Genomic DNA, 16996 nt, shown 5'->3' with positions numbered 1-16996 from the left:
TTGTATTTTCTCTTGTTTTTCCCGACTTTTCTGGAGAGGGCTGGAGTTCACCGTCCGGCCACTACTCCATCACGTGACTCCTCCTCTTTCTCTTGCAGCTTGATGTACATGTTTGTTATAAATCTTTTAATTATCATTGTGTCTGTATCACACATTCAAAGCTGCTTCCTTCTGGTAACCTCAGCCGGCTTCCCAATTTGTCCTTTAAGTAGGTTTTCAGTTGGTGGTATGCAAACATTGTACCATGAGTTATTCCATATTTGTACTTCATTTGTTCAAAAGATAATAAATTATTTCCCAAAAAACAATTTTCTATTCTTTTAATCCCTTTTCTCTCCCATTCTCTAAAGGAAATGTTATCTATTGTGAAAGGGATTAGTTAATTTTGTGCCAATTTTGGTAGTTGGTAATTTGTTTTTTTCCTTTCTACGTGAATCTTCTTCCAAATGTTGCAGCAGATGGTGCAGTATTGGTGAACTTCTATATTGCACCAGTTTTTCATCCCACTTATAAAGTATATGTTTTGGTAACTTCTCCCCTATTTTATCTAGCTCTATCCTGGTCCAATCTTGTTTTTCCCTTGTTTGATAAAAATCTGATAGATATCTTAATTGTGCTGCTCTATAATAATTCTTAAAGTTTGGTAGCTGTAAACCACCCTGTTCGTACCATTCTATTAATTTATCTAGCACTATCCTTGGTTCCCCCCCCCCCCCCCTTCCATAAGAATTTATTTATTGTTTTCTTTAGCTCATTGAATAATTTCTCTGTTAAGGGAATTGGTAACGATTGAAATAGGTATTGTATCCTTGGGAAGATATTCATTTTAATGCAATTTACCCTTCCTATCAGTGTAAGTGGTAAATCTTTCCAGTGTTCTAAGTCATCTTGTAGTTTCTTCATTAATGGCTGATAATTTAATTTGTATAGATGGCCTAGATTATTATCTAGTCTAATACCTAGGTATCGGATTGCTTGTGTTTGTCATTTAAACTTTGTGAAATCCACATGATTCATTGGCATCGCTTCACTTTTATTTGTGTTGATCTTGTACTCAGATATTTCTCCATATTCCTTTAATTTCTTATGTACTTCTTTTATTGATAATTCTGGTTCTGTTAAGTATACTATGATGTCATCTGCAAATAGACTGATTTTATATTCCCTCTCTTTTATTTTTACCCCTTTTATTTTATTTTCTGTTCTTATCAGTTCTGCCAGTGGTTCTATTGCTAAAGCGAATGGTGAGGGAGATAGTGGACATCCCTGCCTAGTTGACCTGCTTAATTTAAATTGGTTCGATATCTATCCATTTACTGTCACCTTCACCATTGGACCCTATATAATGCTTTAATCCAATTAATATATTTCTCTGGTAGGTTGAACTTCTGTAATACTTTGAATAAATAATTCCATTCTACCCTGTCAAAGGCTTTCTCTGCGTCTAAAGCAACAGCCACTATTGGTGTCTTATTTCCTTGTACTGCATGGATTAAGTTAATGAACTTACAAACATTGTCCATTGTTTGTCTTTTCTTAATAAATCCAGTTTGATCTAGTTTTACTATTTTTGGTACACAGTCGGCCAATTTTGTTTGCTAATAGTCTTCCTATTATCTTATAATCTGAGTTAAGTAGAGATATTGGTCTATAGAATGCTGGCGTTAGTGGATCTTTCCCCATCTTTGGTACTACTGTAATTATTGCTGTTTTACATGATTCTGGCAAGTTTTGTGTTTCTTTTATCTGGTTCATTACTTCCAGGAGAGGAGGAATTAGTAACTCTTTAAATGTTTTATAGAATTCTATTGGAGTCTGTCCTCCCCAGGTGTTTTATTGTTCGGTAGCTTGTATCTCCTCTATTTCAAATGGTTTTATCAATTTGTTTTGCTCCTCTTCTTGCAATTTTGGTAGTTCAACTTTAGCTAGAAACTCATCTACTTTGTCTTCTTTCCCTTTGTTCTTAGTTTGGTATAATTGCTCGTAGAATTCCTTAAAGTTTTCATTGATCTCTGTTGGGTTATATGTAATTTGTTTGTCCTTTTTGCTTGATGCCAATACAATTCTTTTAGCTTGTTCTGTTTTAAGTTGCCAGGCTAGTATTTTATGTGTTTTTTCTCCTAGCTCGTAATACTTCTGCTTTATTTTCATTGTTCTTCTCCACTTTATACGTTTGTAATGTTTCGTATTTTATTATTTTGTCCGCCAATTCTCTTCTTTTTGTTGTATCTTCCCTTGTTGCTAGTTCTTTTTCTGTACTTACTATCTCCCTTTCCAACTGTTCTATTTCCCGATTGTAGTCCTTTTTCATCTTAGTTACATAACTTATTATTTGCCCTCTGATGAAGGCTTTCATTGCATCCCATTATATAAATTTGTCTTTCACTGATTACGTATTTATTTCAAAGTACATTTTAATTTGGCGCACAATAAATTCTCTAAATCCTGTCTTTTAAGTAGCATGGAGTTTAATCTCCATCTATATGTTCTTGGTGGGATGTCCTCCAGTTCTATTGCTAATAACAGGGGTGAGTGATCAGATAACAATCTAGCTTTATATTCATTTTCCTAACTCTCCCTTGGATATGGGCTGACAACAGGAACAGGTCAATCCTTGAGTATGTTTTATGTCTACTCGAATAATATGAGTATTCCTTCTCCTTTGGGTGTTGTCTCCTCCATATATCCAAAAGTTGCATTTCCTGCATTGATTTAACCATAAATTTGGCTACTTTGTTCTTTCGATATATATCCTTTCGATATATATCCAGTTTTATCCATCTTTGAATCCAAATTAAGGTTAAAGTCCCCTCCTATCAATATATTCCCCTGCGTATCTACAATCTTCAAAAAAATTTCTTGCATAAATTTTTGATTCTCTTCATTAGGTGCATATATATTGACCAAATTCTAGAGTTCTGAGTATATCTGACATTTTATCATTACATCCCTCCCTGCTGGATCTATTATTTCCTCTTCTATTTTGATTGGTACATTTTTATTGATTAATATAGCTGCACCTCTGGCTTTTCAGTTATATGATGCTGCTGTTACGTGCCCTACCCAGTCTCTCCTTAATTTATTATGTTCCACTTCAGTTAGATGCGTTTCCTGCATGAATGCTATATCTATTTTTTTCTTTTTTCAGTAAATTTAATAGCCTCTTCCTTTTGATTTGGTTATGTATTCCATTAATATTTATAGTCATATAGTTCAACATGGCCATCTCATACTCTGTTTACATCTAATTTCTGCTTCCTCACCACCACCTTTCTCCTTTTCCCCATTTTCATTTTTCAGTTTTCTTTTTTTGAATCCACTGTATGACAACACTTCTAAAACTTAAAATATTTCAACCATTCCCACATCTAAAATTCCCTTAACCCCAAGTGTCCCCCCTCCCCCTCTGAGTCGCCCCTCATCCCTTGACAGGCAACCCCCACAACTCCCCTCTCCATTCGGACTGCGAACTCGTTTGCAAGCGTCAACTGATTTTGAAGTGACTATTATTCTCTCCCACCCAGCCCCCTCCAGAAAAGATTTGTATCTTCACATTACAACAAAGTTCCCCCTTTTTTCTTTTTATTATTTTTTTATTATTTTTTTTAACCCTTCCTCTTTCTTTTTTTCTCCCCTTCTCCCTTACTTCCCTTTTCTTCCCTCTTTTAGTTCTTACTTATACATTGTATGTAGTTTGTCGTCATTCTTTGTTCTTGTTACATCTCTTCATCTCTCTTTCTGTCTTTCAGACGTTCTGCAAATTCTCGTGCTTTTTCCGGATCCGAGAACAGTCTGTTTTGCTGCCCCGCAATAACTATTTTAAGCACCGCTGGATATCTTAACATAGCCTTTTTTCCATAGGATTGATTTTGCTGCATTAAACTCCTTCCTCTTCTTTAGGAGCTCAAAACTTATGTCTGGGTAGAAAAAATTTTTTAGACCTTTGTACTCCAGTGGTTTCTTGTCTTCTCTAATTTTATTCATTGCCTTCTCCAATATATTTTCTCTTATCATGTATCTCAGAAATTTTACTAAAACGGATCTTGGTTTTTGTTGTGACTGTGGTTTCGGGGTTAATGTTCTGTGTTCTATTTCCATTCTTTCCTGCATTTCTGGCATTCCCAGGACTTTTGGGATCCATTCTTTTATAAATTCTTTCATATCTTTGCCTTCTTCATCTTCCTTTATATTGTTTCATCTACTATAATTTTCCATTATATCCATCTTCTGAGCTAACAACTCTTTTATTTCTTTAACTGTTTTGTCACTTTCTTCCAATTTTCTTTTTAAGTCGTTCACTTCCATTTCTACCGCCATTATACGTTCTTCCACATTTTCTAATCCTTTCCCTACATCTGTTATGACCAGCTCTATTCTACTCACTTTTTCTTCTGTACTTTTCATTTTTCTTTTCATTTCACTAAATTCTAATGTCAACCATTCTTTTAATGCTTTCATTTGTTCTTGAAATTTTTAAAAATCTATTTACTGTCCATTCATTTTACCTCCTATTCCTCTGTGCAGAGCTTGTCTTCTTCTTCTTATTATTATTATTCTTCTGTGTCTGCTCTTGGGTTTGTGTCTTCTATTTCTTTTCCTTGTATCTGTGTGTCTTTTGACTTTCTTGTTGAGCTGCTTGTCTCAGTTTGATGGGTATTTTTTACCTCCATGATTTCTTGATGTTGCTCCTCTTCTTCTGGGCTGGTTATCTGTTGTGTCTCTTGCTTCCTTTTTTTCTTTGTCACCCCTTCCTTTCCCGTTGCTTTCTTTATCTTCCAGCTGGGAGTCCTGCTGTCGGGCATCTCTCAGCTGTTTCACTCCATAGCTGGTCCCCCCTCCAATTGGTGCGCATTGTGCATGCGCAGTTGCGCACATCTGTTTGGCTCAGTGAGCCATTTTTGAAGTTCTGCGGTCGGTGGGTTGCGACCCTGCGGGATCTCCACTAACCTTGGGGAGCGGGCTCCTCTTTCCACAGTAGATCCCTGCTTTTTCGTGTAGGTAAGGCCTTCACCTTTCTCTTCCGTCATCTTTCCTTCTTCTTTTCTTCCCATTGTTTTTGGCTTTTCTTTCTTAAGTGTCATTTTCTCTACACCTTTGTTTTTTATTTGTTGAGATTTGTGTGTCTGGGGCTTTGCTTTTTCTTCGCTCTTTTTCCTCTTTTATGGAGAGGGCTGGTATTCTCCTACAGACCACTACTCCATCACGTGACTTCTCCCCGAAGGGCCTGTTTCCATACTGTATTGCTCTATCAGTCTATGACAGTGGTTTTCAAACTGCCCCTCTAAACTCATATTCCACCAAAAGCAATCCCTATGCCATTGGTTCTCTGTGATTAGTAAGGGATTGCTTAAGGTGGTATGTGAGTGGAAAGAAAAAGTTTGAAAACCACTGTTTTAATCATACCCAATTGACTTGTTATGTCCACAACAAGTCAAGAGGTGGACCCTACTGAGGTTTATAGAATCACCAGGGGCATGTAGGAAGTGAATGCTCACAGTCCTTTTCCCAGGGTATGGGATTCCAGAACTGGAGGGCATAGGTTTGAGGTGAGAGGAGAGGCTGCCAGCCCCCATCTTGACAACGTTTTATAGCAGCAGAATTGAGAGTGTCCTGGCCTGGCTTCATCATTGTGTGGTAGCTGGAAGTCAATAGGATCATCAAAATGGCCAAGAAGATCACTGGGGTCTCCCTTTCCTCTACGGCCAACATTCAACGAGGACACTGCTTAAATAGGGGGAAAAGAATTATAGAAGTCCTTTTCTATCCAGCACACAGCATCATTGAGCTACTACTATCAGGAGGGAGGTACAGGAGCATCATAATCAGGGCCGCCAAGCTGGGGAATAGCTTCTTCCCGCAGGCTGTAACATTGATAAACAGTATTCTGTAATCAAGTAAATCATGCCAAATGATTTGTATATATTAATTAAAAATTTTATCTATCCATGTGATTATTATGTACTCTGTATTGTTTAAGTATGCGTGTGCACTGTGGTCCAGAGAAACACTGTTTCATCATGTTGTATATGTACAGGAAAACTTGAACTTGAGAGGGACAACATTTTCACTCAGGTGGTTTGTAACTGGAATACGCTGCCAGAGAAAACTGTAAGTGTGGGCACAAGGTTCAAAAGACATTTGGACAGTTATATGGCTAGGAAAGACTCAGAAGCATATGGACCAGCCCAGAAGGCCAGCAAAGATGGCATAGACATGTCAGGCTGAATGGCCTGTTCTGTGCTTTGACTCAGCGATAGAGCCAGGATGGGAAATAGCTTCCTGCAGGCTGTAAGATTAATGAACAATATCCTGTAAATTTAATCAAACCATAACTCAATGATACTGTAATCATTCCACAGGAGGTAAAGATATCTGTGTTTTTATAGCGCCTACAGACTTTCATGTTTCAGATCATGGCCTAGGTCTATATTACCATCAAATGAGGGATTCTCAATGAGGGGCAAGGTCAAGGATGCTGACACAGGAGTTGCTATCCTTTTGAAGTTGGACGACATCCATGGAAACCTATATGCAGTGCGAAATGGCTCCCACAATCAACTGAGCAGATCAAAGCTGTGCTGACCTGTTGGATCCAGTTGGCAGGTTCAATTAGCGTGCGCAGGAGGAGGTGGTTCCTCGGTTAGGCCAGAGTCTTGAACGTTGGGACCAAAGACGAGGATGAAGTGCGTGGATCTACCCGCTGTCAGAGGTGCTGAGTAAATGATCCATCTCAGCTTCTGCCTGAGATCACCATTAGCATAAAAGCCGATCTTTGGTTCCCTTCTCCCAGCAACTTGCTTTGAGAGCAGCTAAGCTCTACAGCCAAGGAGGACACTACCATCTCAACTTTTTGATAAATCTCTGATCCCCCTCCCTATTGCTGCTAATACAAGCTCAAGAGCTTTCAACCAGGGGGCTCCATAAGGCAGCTCCCTGACCTTGGCTACAGACGGGAGATCATCAGATTCCTTATGTCCATACACAAGCCTATGGTCCCTGCTCTGATTTCAGTCCTGATCTTTGGCCATGGGAATTTCCTGGGTCCCGTGGGAGCAGTGGGTCTCTCTTTTTCCCGACCTACTCCAGAGGTGTGACAATCAGCGGCTCACTCTCTGTCATATGTCCAGCAAGCTTCTATAACTATGGGAGTGACTGTGGCCATACTCTCCAGAAGAAACAGTTGCATTGACCTTAAATCATAACAGAGTTTCACTGACAGTGTCCTCTCCCAGGTCAAAGGTTATTAATTTGTGATATCAACTGTTTCTCCATGGATCCTGCCTGACCTGCTGAGTATTTTTAATATTCTCTGACCATATTTCAGATTTCCAGTATCTGCCATATTTTACTTTGTCAGTGATCCCAACAGATTCCAGTGCAATCCAATTTTACCTCCTGCAACTTTCAACTGGTGCGGCAATTCCAGGCTAGATCGATTGTGGTGGCTATTTCACTTCTGAACCATAAGAAATATTTAAAGGGACCTGAAGGGCACATTTTTTCACACCAGGGCTGGTGTGAAATGAAATGCCAGAGGAAGTGACAGAGGAGGGGTCAATTGTGACATTCAAAAGGAATTTAGCCAGGTACACAGATAGGAAAGGTTTAGAATACTGGCCAATTGCAGGCCTAATGGGAATAGCTTGGTCAACATGGACAAGTTGGGCTGAAGGGCCTGATTCTGCGCTGTAGAACTCCATGACTTGCAAAACTTCAAAGTTAATCAAATAAACGTCAGGAGTTAAAACGATTTGCCTACGAGTTAAAATATTAGGAAACTAGTTGCAACATTGTCACGAATAACCTTTTTCACCTATGGTTTGGTTTACCACATGGTTTTCTATACCTTCAATTGAAAATGTTGCCAGAATGTGAACACTCTTTTGGAGAGCTGCCTGAACAGCAAAGTAAGCTTTTCACTCCATCTCTGTACACATGACATTAAACTGAACTGGCCAACTCACATTCTCCCTGTGTATTTACTTGAATGTCACCATTCAGACCATTGATATATTGAGAAAATCATGAAAGTCTGTGATTGTCCTAAAAATGCAGAGATGCTGGAGGAACTCAGCTGGGTCACATCGTCCATAGAAGGATAAAGATATATAACTGACGTTTCGGGATTGAGACATTCAGACAAGTTGAACAAAGTTAAGCCCCAGGATAGACAAGGCATCTGAAACTAACCTCTCTCAAAAGCATTCTTGATGTCATTGACTTCACTCTGAGAACCTGGAACTCGGAAGATGCCCTGTTGTTGTAAACCTGAAAACAAAATAGTAATTTTAACTCTGAAATCCATGACTGACCAGCTATTATTCAATTAATTTCATCAACCGTAGACAGCAAAACTTGTATTGAATGATGCTGGGTTTTTCTTTTTGTGATAAATCCAACAATATGGTAACCAGAGAAGTGTCACCTTTGCACGTATCTACATTTCCACATTTCCTTATGACCTGGGCCATTCAGCTCATTAACTCCATATCAGGTCTCGGAGCAATCCTAATTTTCCCATAACCTCCTCTCACCACGTTTCCATCTCTTCCACCACCCATTCACAGCGTGTGCAGTTTACAGGGGCCAAATGACCTTCCAACCTCCATGTTTGTGGGAAGAAACCAGAGCAACCAGGGGAGACCCATGTGATCACAGGGAGAGTGTGAAAATTCCACACGGAGAGCGCCAGAGGTCAGGAATTAATCCCGGTGTCTGACAATGAGAGGCAATTACTCTACTAACCGTGCATCCGTGCTGCCCAAACACAATACAAAAGCACAATATTTATGAACAACTACTTTTTATTTATTCCCTGTTATAATTTCATCTGCATCCACATCCGTGGGTCTCATATTCATCTTTCCTGATCTTTTTCACTTTACATCACATAAAGGATACAAAGAACGTGTGGGCAACTGTAGGGATCTAATGAAGGAATGACATTTAAATTAATTAATATTCATCGAGTCTAATTGGTACGAAAAGCTAATAACCTCTAGGGCCTGATAATCAAAGTGTTAAGGTTTTAAATGTGGAGGATGTTTTGATCTTTTTGAATTTCTCTCTATTTTAGAATGGTCACCATGGATTGGAAGTGAAGAAACATAATGGTGTTGAAGAGAGCAGGTGAGAGTTTGTCAACCCCTCCTTTTGACATCAGCTGAAATTACTCAGTGTTCCAACCGTTTGAGTAAGAGAAACTTGCTCTTATGAGATGCGGAATAAAATTAGCTCTCATGGAAAATCAACAATTTCCTTTTCACCTTGCGTTTCTTGACGCACGCGAGATGACGTGGCTTTGTGTGACAGAAAATTGTGAGGAAATTCTTTATTCTGGGAAAGCAATTGCGTAATACCTGTATTTTAAAATTTAAAATTTAGGCATACAGCACGGTAACAGGCCATTTCAGGCCATGAGTCTGTGCCGCCCAATATACACCCCATTAACCAAGTATGTTTTGAATGGTGGGAGGAAATAGGAGCCCACAGAGAAAACCAATGCAGACACGGGGAGAACATACAGGCAGTGCAGGATTTAAACCCTGGCCTGGTCTTGATCGCTGGCGCTGTAAAGTTGCTACATTAACTGCTATGCCTAATCGTGCTGCCCTGAGGATTACTGAGGATGTGGTGACTGTACACCTAAAGTTATAATAGTCGGGATCAACAGAATCCTATGAAAGAGAAATATTATTTGTCAAATCTAATATGATTGTTTCACGCTTAATACAGTAAAACCCCAGTTATCTGGAATTCAACCAATTGGCAGCCTCAAACAATGGGCAAAAAATTTAAAGAAAATAAATAGGTGAAATTGGCATGCCTTGCCATTAGTTCGCCAATCAGACATGCAATCTCAAGCAACCAGAAAATACACTTATCCAGCATCAACCAATCCCCATAGGTGCTGGATTTTACTGTACATAGAATGGAAAACAAGTGGTTGCATTAAATTTGGACATTTGATGAGCATCAAGTGGAGTTTAGGATTCATGGGGTTGATATAATATTGTAGGATTAATTTGAGGATTAAGAGGGAAGGCAGAGTGGGAACAAATGGTGTTTAGTCAGATGAAAAGAAACTTGAACTTGAATGAGCAATTTTCAAGACTGGGAAGTCAGTGCTGGAGCCTCAGCCCATTAAGGTCTTGGTCAATGGCAGATAAGTATTAAAGAAAAGGAATAAATTACCATAAAGGTTGATGAATCGAACACAGCTCTCCACCACAAGCGGGATGGGTTGTCCGGAATCCTTCAAAACAAGAGGAAGATTGTCAGGAATTGGGAGACATTGCAGCAAAACCCCAAGCAGGCAGGCAGAGACAGAGCAAGAGCTGAACACAAAGCAGCGGGTGGGGGGCGGGGGGGCTGGGGCTCTCCTAGTGAACTCCATCTGTGCACCTCCATGGCCAATCAGTGCCAACTGTTGATCCAGAGTTGTTCAGGAAGTGTCTGACCTCATTCCTCAACCACAGAGCCCTCCAGAGTGTCCCATCCAACAGCTCCAGCACTTGGGCTATAAATGTGCCACAGACTCTCTGAACTCTCTTAATAAGCTGCCTCAACCCTACATCTTTTAGAGAGAGAGAGAGAGAGAAGCAGGCCATTCAGCCCAACTTGCCATGCTGCCCAAACTAGCCCTATTTGCCTACATTTGGCCTCTAAGCTTTTCCCAGCCGTTTACTTGTTCTTTTGTTCAGTTATACATCTGATATTCTTATAAACCTGCATAGGAGAAGGCCACTCCGATATAAAACCTACGACCCAAGGACCTCGCTGCCACGTCCCAGCTTGCTTGGCCACGGCACACGAACCATGGGTGTAAAGGGTGGGACCAGTATTGCGCGCACTGCATTCCACCTAAAAGCTCCTTTGCGCAGGCCCGAGGACAGGCCAACGTCCTCCCCCTCCACGTCCTCCCCCTCCACGTCCTCCCCCTCCACGTCCTCCCCCTCAAAAGCTGCTCACAAACTCAAGCTAGCATGCTGGAACATCAGAACCATGCTAGACAAGGCTGACAGCCACCGACCTGAACGTCGGTCTGCCCTCATTGCACATGAACTCCTCAGACTTGACATCGACATAGCCGCTCTCAGTGAAGTCCGCCTGGCAGATGTAGGCAGCCTCCAAGAACGCGGCGCGGGCTACACACTCTACTGGTCTGGCAAGCCTTCGGATGAACGACGCCTATCTGGTGTAGGCTTCATGGTCAAGAGCTTCATTGCCTCCAAACTCGAAAACCTTCCGACAGGCCTCTCGGACCGAATCATGTCCATGCGACTCCCCCTTCAAAACAAGCGTCACATCACCCTCATCAGTGTCTATGCTCCAACCCTCCAGGCGGAACCAGCAGAAAAGGACAAGTTCTACACCGACCTGCGCAACCTCATCCAACGCACCCCTACAGCCGACAAGGTTGTCATCGTGGGCGACTTCAACGCTCATGTCGGCAAAGACTCAGAAACCTGGCCAGGAATCCTGGGCAAGCATGGCGTCGGCAAGTGCAACGACAATGGGCGCCTCCTGTTGGAGCTCTGCGCAGAACAGCGGATTGTCATTACAAACACCCTTTTTCAGCAGAGGGACAGCCTTAAGACCACCTGGATGCATCCCCGATCCAAACACTGGCACCTCCTGGACTACATCCTGGTGCGAGAAAGTGACAAACGAGATGTGCTCCACACCAGGGTCATGCCTAGCGCGGAATGCCACACTGACCACCGGCTGGTTCGCTGCAAGCTCAACCTTCACTTCAAGCCAAAGCCCAGGAACAATAAAGCCCCCAGAAAGAGGTTCAATGTTGGAAACCTGCAGTCAGACGAAGCGAGAGGAAACTTCCAGGCAAACCTCAAAGCAAAGCTCGACGATGCAACCCGCCTCACGTACCCGTCCCCTAAAACCCTCTGGGATCAGTTGAAGACTACCATACTGCAATCCACTGAAGAGGTACTGGGCTTCTCCTCCAGGAAAAACAAGGACTGGTTTGACGAAAACAGCCAGGAAATCCAGGAGCTGCTGGCAAAGAGCGAGCTGCCCACCAGGCTCACCTTACAAAGCCGTCCTGTCCAGAGAAGAAACAAGCCTTCCGTCGCGCATGCAGCCATCTTCAGCGCAAACTCCGGGAGATCCAAAATGAATGGTGGACTAGCCTCGCCAAACGAACCCAGCTCAGCGCGGACATTGGCGACTTCAGGGGTTTCTACGAGGCTCTAAAGGCTGTGTACGGCCCCTCACCCCAAGTCCAAAGCCCGCTGCGCAGCTCAGACGGCAAAGTCCTCCTCAGCGACAAGATCTCCATCCTCAACCATGGTCAGAACACTTCCAATCTCTTTTCAGTGCCAACCGCTCAGTCCAAGATTCCGCCCTGCTCCAGCTCCCTCAACAGCCCCTAAGGCTAGAGCTGGATGAGGTTCCCACCCTGGATGAGACATATAAGGCAATCGAACAACTGAAAAGTGGCAAAGCAGCAGGTATGGATGGAATCCCCCCAGAAGTCTGGAAGGCTGGCGGCAAAACTCTGCATGCCAAACTGCATGAGTTTTTCAAGCTTTGTTGGGACCAAGGTAAACTGCCTCAGGATCTTCGTGATGCCACCATCATCACCCTGTACAAAAACAAAGGCGAGAAATCAGACTGCTCAAACTACAGGGGAATCACGTTGCTCTCCATTGCAGGCAAAATCTTCGCTAGGATTCTACTAAATAGAATAATACCTAGTGTCGCCGAGAATATTCTCCCAGAATCACAGTGCGGCTTTCGCGCAAACAGAGGAACTACTGACATGGTCTTTGCCCTCAGACAGCTCCAAGAAAAGTGCAGAGAACAAAACAAAGGACTCTACATCACCTTTGTTGACCTCACCAAAGCCTTCGACACCGTGAGCAGGAAAGGGCTTTGGCAAATACTAGAGCGCATCGGATGTCCCCCAAAGTTCCTCAACATGATTATCCAACTGCACGAAAACCAACAAGGTCGGGTCAGATACAGCAATGAGCTCTCTGAACCCTTCTCCATTAACAATGGCGTGAAGCAAGGCTGTGTTCTGGCACCAACCCTCTTTTCAATCTTCTTCAGCATGATGCTGAACCAAGCCATGAAAGACCCCAACAATGAAGACGCTGTTTACATCCGGTACCGCACGGATGGCAGTCTCTTCAATCTGAGGCGCCTGCAAGCTCACACCAAGACACAAGAGAAACTTGTCCGTGAACTACTCTTTGCAGACGATGCCGCTTTAGTTGCCCATTCAGAGCCAGCTCTTCAGCGCTTGACGTCCTGCTTTGCGGAAACTGCCAAAATGTTTGGCCTGGAAGTCAGCCTGAAGAAAACTGAGGTCCTCCATCAGCCAGCTCCCCACCATGACTACCAGCCCCCCCACATCTCCATCGGGCACACAAAACTCAAAACGGTCAACCAGTTTACCTATCTCGGCTGCACCATTTCATCAGATGCAAGGATCGACAATGAGATAGACAACAGACTCGCCAAGGCAAATAGCGCCTTTGGAAGACTACACAAGAGTCTGGAAAAACAACCAACTGAAAAACCTCACAAAGATAAGCGTATACAGAGCCGTTGTCATACCCACACTCCTGTTCGGCTCCGAATCATGGGTCCTCTACCGGCACCACCTACGGCTCCTAGAACGCTTCCACCAGCGTTGTCTCCGCTCCATCCTCAACATCCATTGGAGCGCTTACATCCCTAACGTCGAAGTACTCGAGATGGCAGAGGTCGACAGCATCGAGTCCACGCTGCTGAAGATCCAGCTGCGCTGGATGGGTCACATCTCCAGAATGGAGGACCATCGCCTTCCCAAGATCGTGTTATATGGCGAGCTCTCCACTGGCCACCGTGACAGAGGTGCACCAAAGAAAAGGTACAAGGATTGCCTAAAGAAATCTCTTGGTGCCTGCCACATTCACCACCGCCAGTGGGCTGATAACGCCTCAAACCGTGCATCTTGGCGCCTCACAGTTTGGCGGGCAGCAGCCTCCTTTGAAGAAGACCGCAGAGCCCACCTCACTGACAAAAGGCAAAGGAGGAAAAACCCAACACCCAACCCCAACCAACCAATTTTCCCCTGCAACCGCTGCAATCGTGTCTGCCTGTCCCGCATCGGACTTGTCAGCCACAAACGAGCCTGCAGCTGACGTGGACTTTTTACCCCCTCCATAAATCTTCGTCCGCGAAGCCAAGCCAAAGAAGACATCTGACATTAGTGGAGGGTGACTTCCCATTGGAAACCTAGAGACTGCCAGTCTCCCACTGTGACTAGAGCAACTCAAATGCTTTGATTTGAACTAGGACACTGGAGAGACAAGGGCAACTCTTAGCTCTCCTCTGCCAATCCCAGATGCATTTAAGGAAACGTTGGAAAGAGAAAGGAACAGAAGGATGCCGGAGCAGGCAGAGATGAATTAGCGTGACTGCAGATTGCCATGCATTTTGAGCATTCACAAAGAGCTGTGGAGCAGAATTTTGTGAGTGAAAACAATGGAAACAGTGTTTCTGAGAGAGGCAATGTTTTTCAGAAGGAATAAAATGCATTCCTTGTGTTGGGAGGGTTTCCAAATCAAGAAATGGCTTGCAGACACTGTTGTTATGCAAGGAAGGAACCTCCACATCGGGAATGTGGCGTCATTATGGAACACAGCCAATCCTTTTAAAGAGGTGAGTGAAGTTGGGAGGGATGTTGAGAGGTGAGTGGGTGGATATAAATGGGGCATGGAGGTCCATATAGCACAGAAGGGGGCTATTTGGGCTGCGTGCTTGTGTGTGTGTGTGTATATGTGTGTGCGTGTGTGTGTGTGTGTGTGTGTGTGTGTGTGTGTGTGTGTGTGTGTGTGCAATCACACTGTTCATGTGGAAGGTTTTGAGTGCGGGGCTCGGAGAGCTGTGGGCCTGTACATTCTCCCTGTGAGTCCGACATGAAATCGAAAAGTTTTATTTGTTTGAAAAAAGATTCTGCAGATCAACAAAAGAATAAGCCCACTAATTCAAAGGATACGTGCAATAAATTCAAATGAATTAATATTTTAGTGTTTTACTTCTTAATTCAAATGAATGTTAATTAGCCCCTGGACATTTCAGTGGGAGAGGTATTGCAGCAAGACCAGGAATGAGCTGAATTTGTTAAATAGTTTTCATTCCTGTGTGTGTCCATGGTGCTGCAGAATGGTAATGAGTCTGTCTCTGCGCTGGGTGGGTGCAATTGCTGAAAGGAATAGACAGTAATAGGATTCCTGGAGATACAGTGAACTGACACCATGTCTGTACTGACACTCACTATCCTGTTCCTGTCACCCTTCATATGTCCCAGGACAGATTTTGCTTTTAATTCTGCACCCTGTTGCCACTGGTAACAGCAGGGCAGCCTGCAGTTGAGAACAAGCCAGGCACTCGACTCTCTCCACCTTGAGGGCTGTCGAAAGGGCGGCCTCTACCCCTCATGCTACAGCCCACTCACCACTTAAACACAAGTGGCTCTGATTGACTGGGGTGATTAGTTTCTGGATACACAGCTCTCCACAATCTCCAATGGACACAGTCAGTGAACTATCAGGGACAGAATTTAATTCCCAGTGTGCTGTGGGGAAAAAGGATTAGAGAGGGCAGGATCGCCTTGCCTGGAGTTCCATTATGAGTTGACTCCTGAGTTTGTGGTGGGTGGATCAGGAGTTCGATGGTTATGATATCAAAGCCTTTCACCATTCATACCCAGTACTTACCCAAAGCAGCCAACCACCAAATGGTCAACTCAACTGTCCACTTAAGCATCTTAACAATCCACCCTGTTGTATCAAAGTGTTACACAGGGCCGCCACAGATAAGCAGTAAATGCTGGTCTTGCCAGAACACCCACATCCTGAGAATTAATTTGAAACCCAAGGTTCAGTGGATGAATCTTCCTGTTACCATGGAAATGGAAAGCCCCAAGTGTGATGCAGACCTTCACCACATCCGTTTATCATAGAAATACTGATTCTTAGTGAATTCAGCAAAGGGACAGCAAGATCCCCCAATTTATCTCATAAATGACCAGATGATCTATTGGTGCATTTAATGGAGGCCAAGAAAAAGTCCTGTGTGTATGTTTTGTTTGTGTTTTAAAGTAAGGAAGGAAATTCTCACCAGACTGGAGAAGGTCAGGCTGTAGAACTGCAATACGAGCCCCTACGTTGGGACTCTGAACCCTTGACAATGGTGAGAATGTTACAGCTCACCAGGCCTGACATCATGAAAGCCTGGGTTGCTGCAGGGATGGTGAAAGAGTTGGATTAATGTTAGCAGATCCTGAAGTGCCACTTGGCTGTGGGGCAAGAACGAAGGGTAGGCTTTGCTCCACAAAATACCAGCACCATCTCAAAGGGCCAAATGTCCTCCCCTGTACAGTTCTACTTCTATAAACGCTACACCTTTACCCTTTATATTGTTATCCTTAGATCACTCAACAATTATGGTGGGGGGGGGGGTGAGGGGTAGAAATTATTAAACATTGCAGTGTAGCAAACCTCAAGTAGCTGCTCTCCCATCCCAGGTGGATGTCACTGATTTCAGTGGTACTGTTTGAAACATTTATCTCCCAACCAAGTACGAAACGTAGATCACGCGGTCACGATCCCCACAGCTGTTGGTGGGAACTTGCACCAGTAGGAACCCATCTGTCCCACATCACCTCAATGACCATACTGTAGAAGCACATTAATGGATGGCAAGTAGATGGAAACAAAAAGGTTCTCTCCCTCTAAGCCTCGTCCCAATGAACCTTAGACGCTAACTTCATTACAAAGTAACTGTGATCTTAGTCCTCACCTCCTATTTTGTAACACCTCGCATGGTCCTTGCTGACACATCCCCCATTTCTGCTGAAAACACATTCCTAAAGAATGGGGGAAGCATCTGTGGTGGGGGAAGGGAATGGGGGCGGCTCCTGCAGTGGTGATGAGAGTTGCTTTGTAATTGAGCGTCGAGGTAGTAGTCCTCTGCCCCT

At 43.4% G+C, this 16996-nt stretch overlaps 1 protein-coding gene across 5 annotated transcripts in view; it reads right to left on the bottom strand.

The window, feature by feature from the left end:
- The window catches only part of srgap3 (SLIT-ROBO Rho GTPase activating protein 3), a 263068-nt gene that overhangs the window by 63234 nt on the left and 182838 nt on the right, over nt 1-16996 (bottom strand). For all 5 annotated transcript variants that reach the window (XM_069939903.1, XM_069939901.1, XM_069939902.1 and 2 more), the window contains 2 exons: nt 10195-10255; nt 8191-8268 (listed from right to left, as the gene is read on the bottom strand). In XM_069939903.1, the coding sequence (XP_069796004.1) occupies nt 8191-8268; nt 10195-10255 (139 nt within the window). The remainder of the gene's footprint in view (nt 1-8190; nt 8269-10194; nt 10256-16996) is intronic.

Source organism: Narcine bancroftii, chromosome 5 (genome assembly GCF_036971445.1).
Source record: "Narcine bancroftii isolate sNarBan1 chromosome 5, sNarBan1.hap1, whole genome shotgun sequence".
Classification (NCBI taxonomy): Eukaryota; Metazoa; Chordata; class Chondrichthyes; order Torpediniformes; family Narcinidae; genus Narcine; species Narcine bancroftii.
The sequence above is the reverse complement of the archived record's forward strand: the minus strand, read 5'-3'. Positions and strand labels throughout refer to the sequence as shown.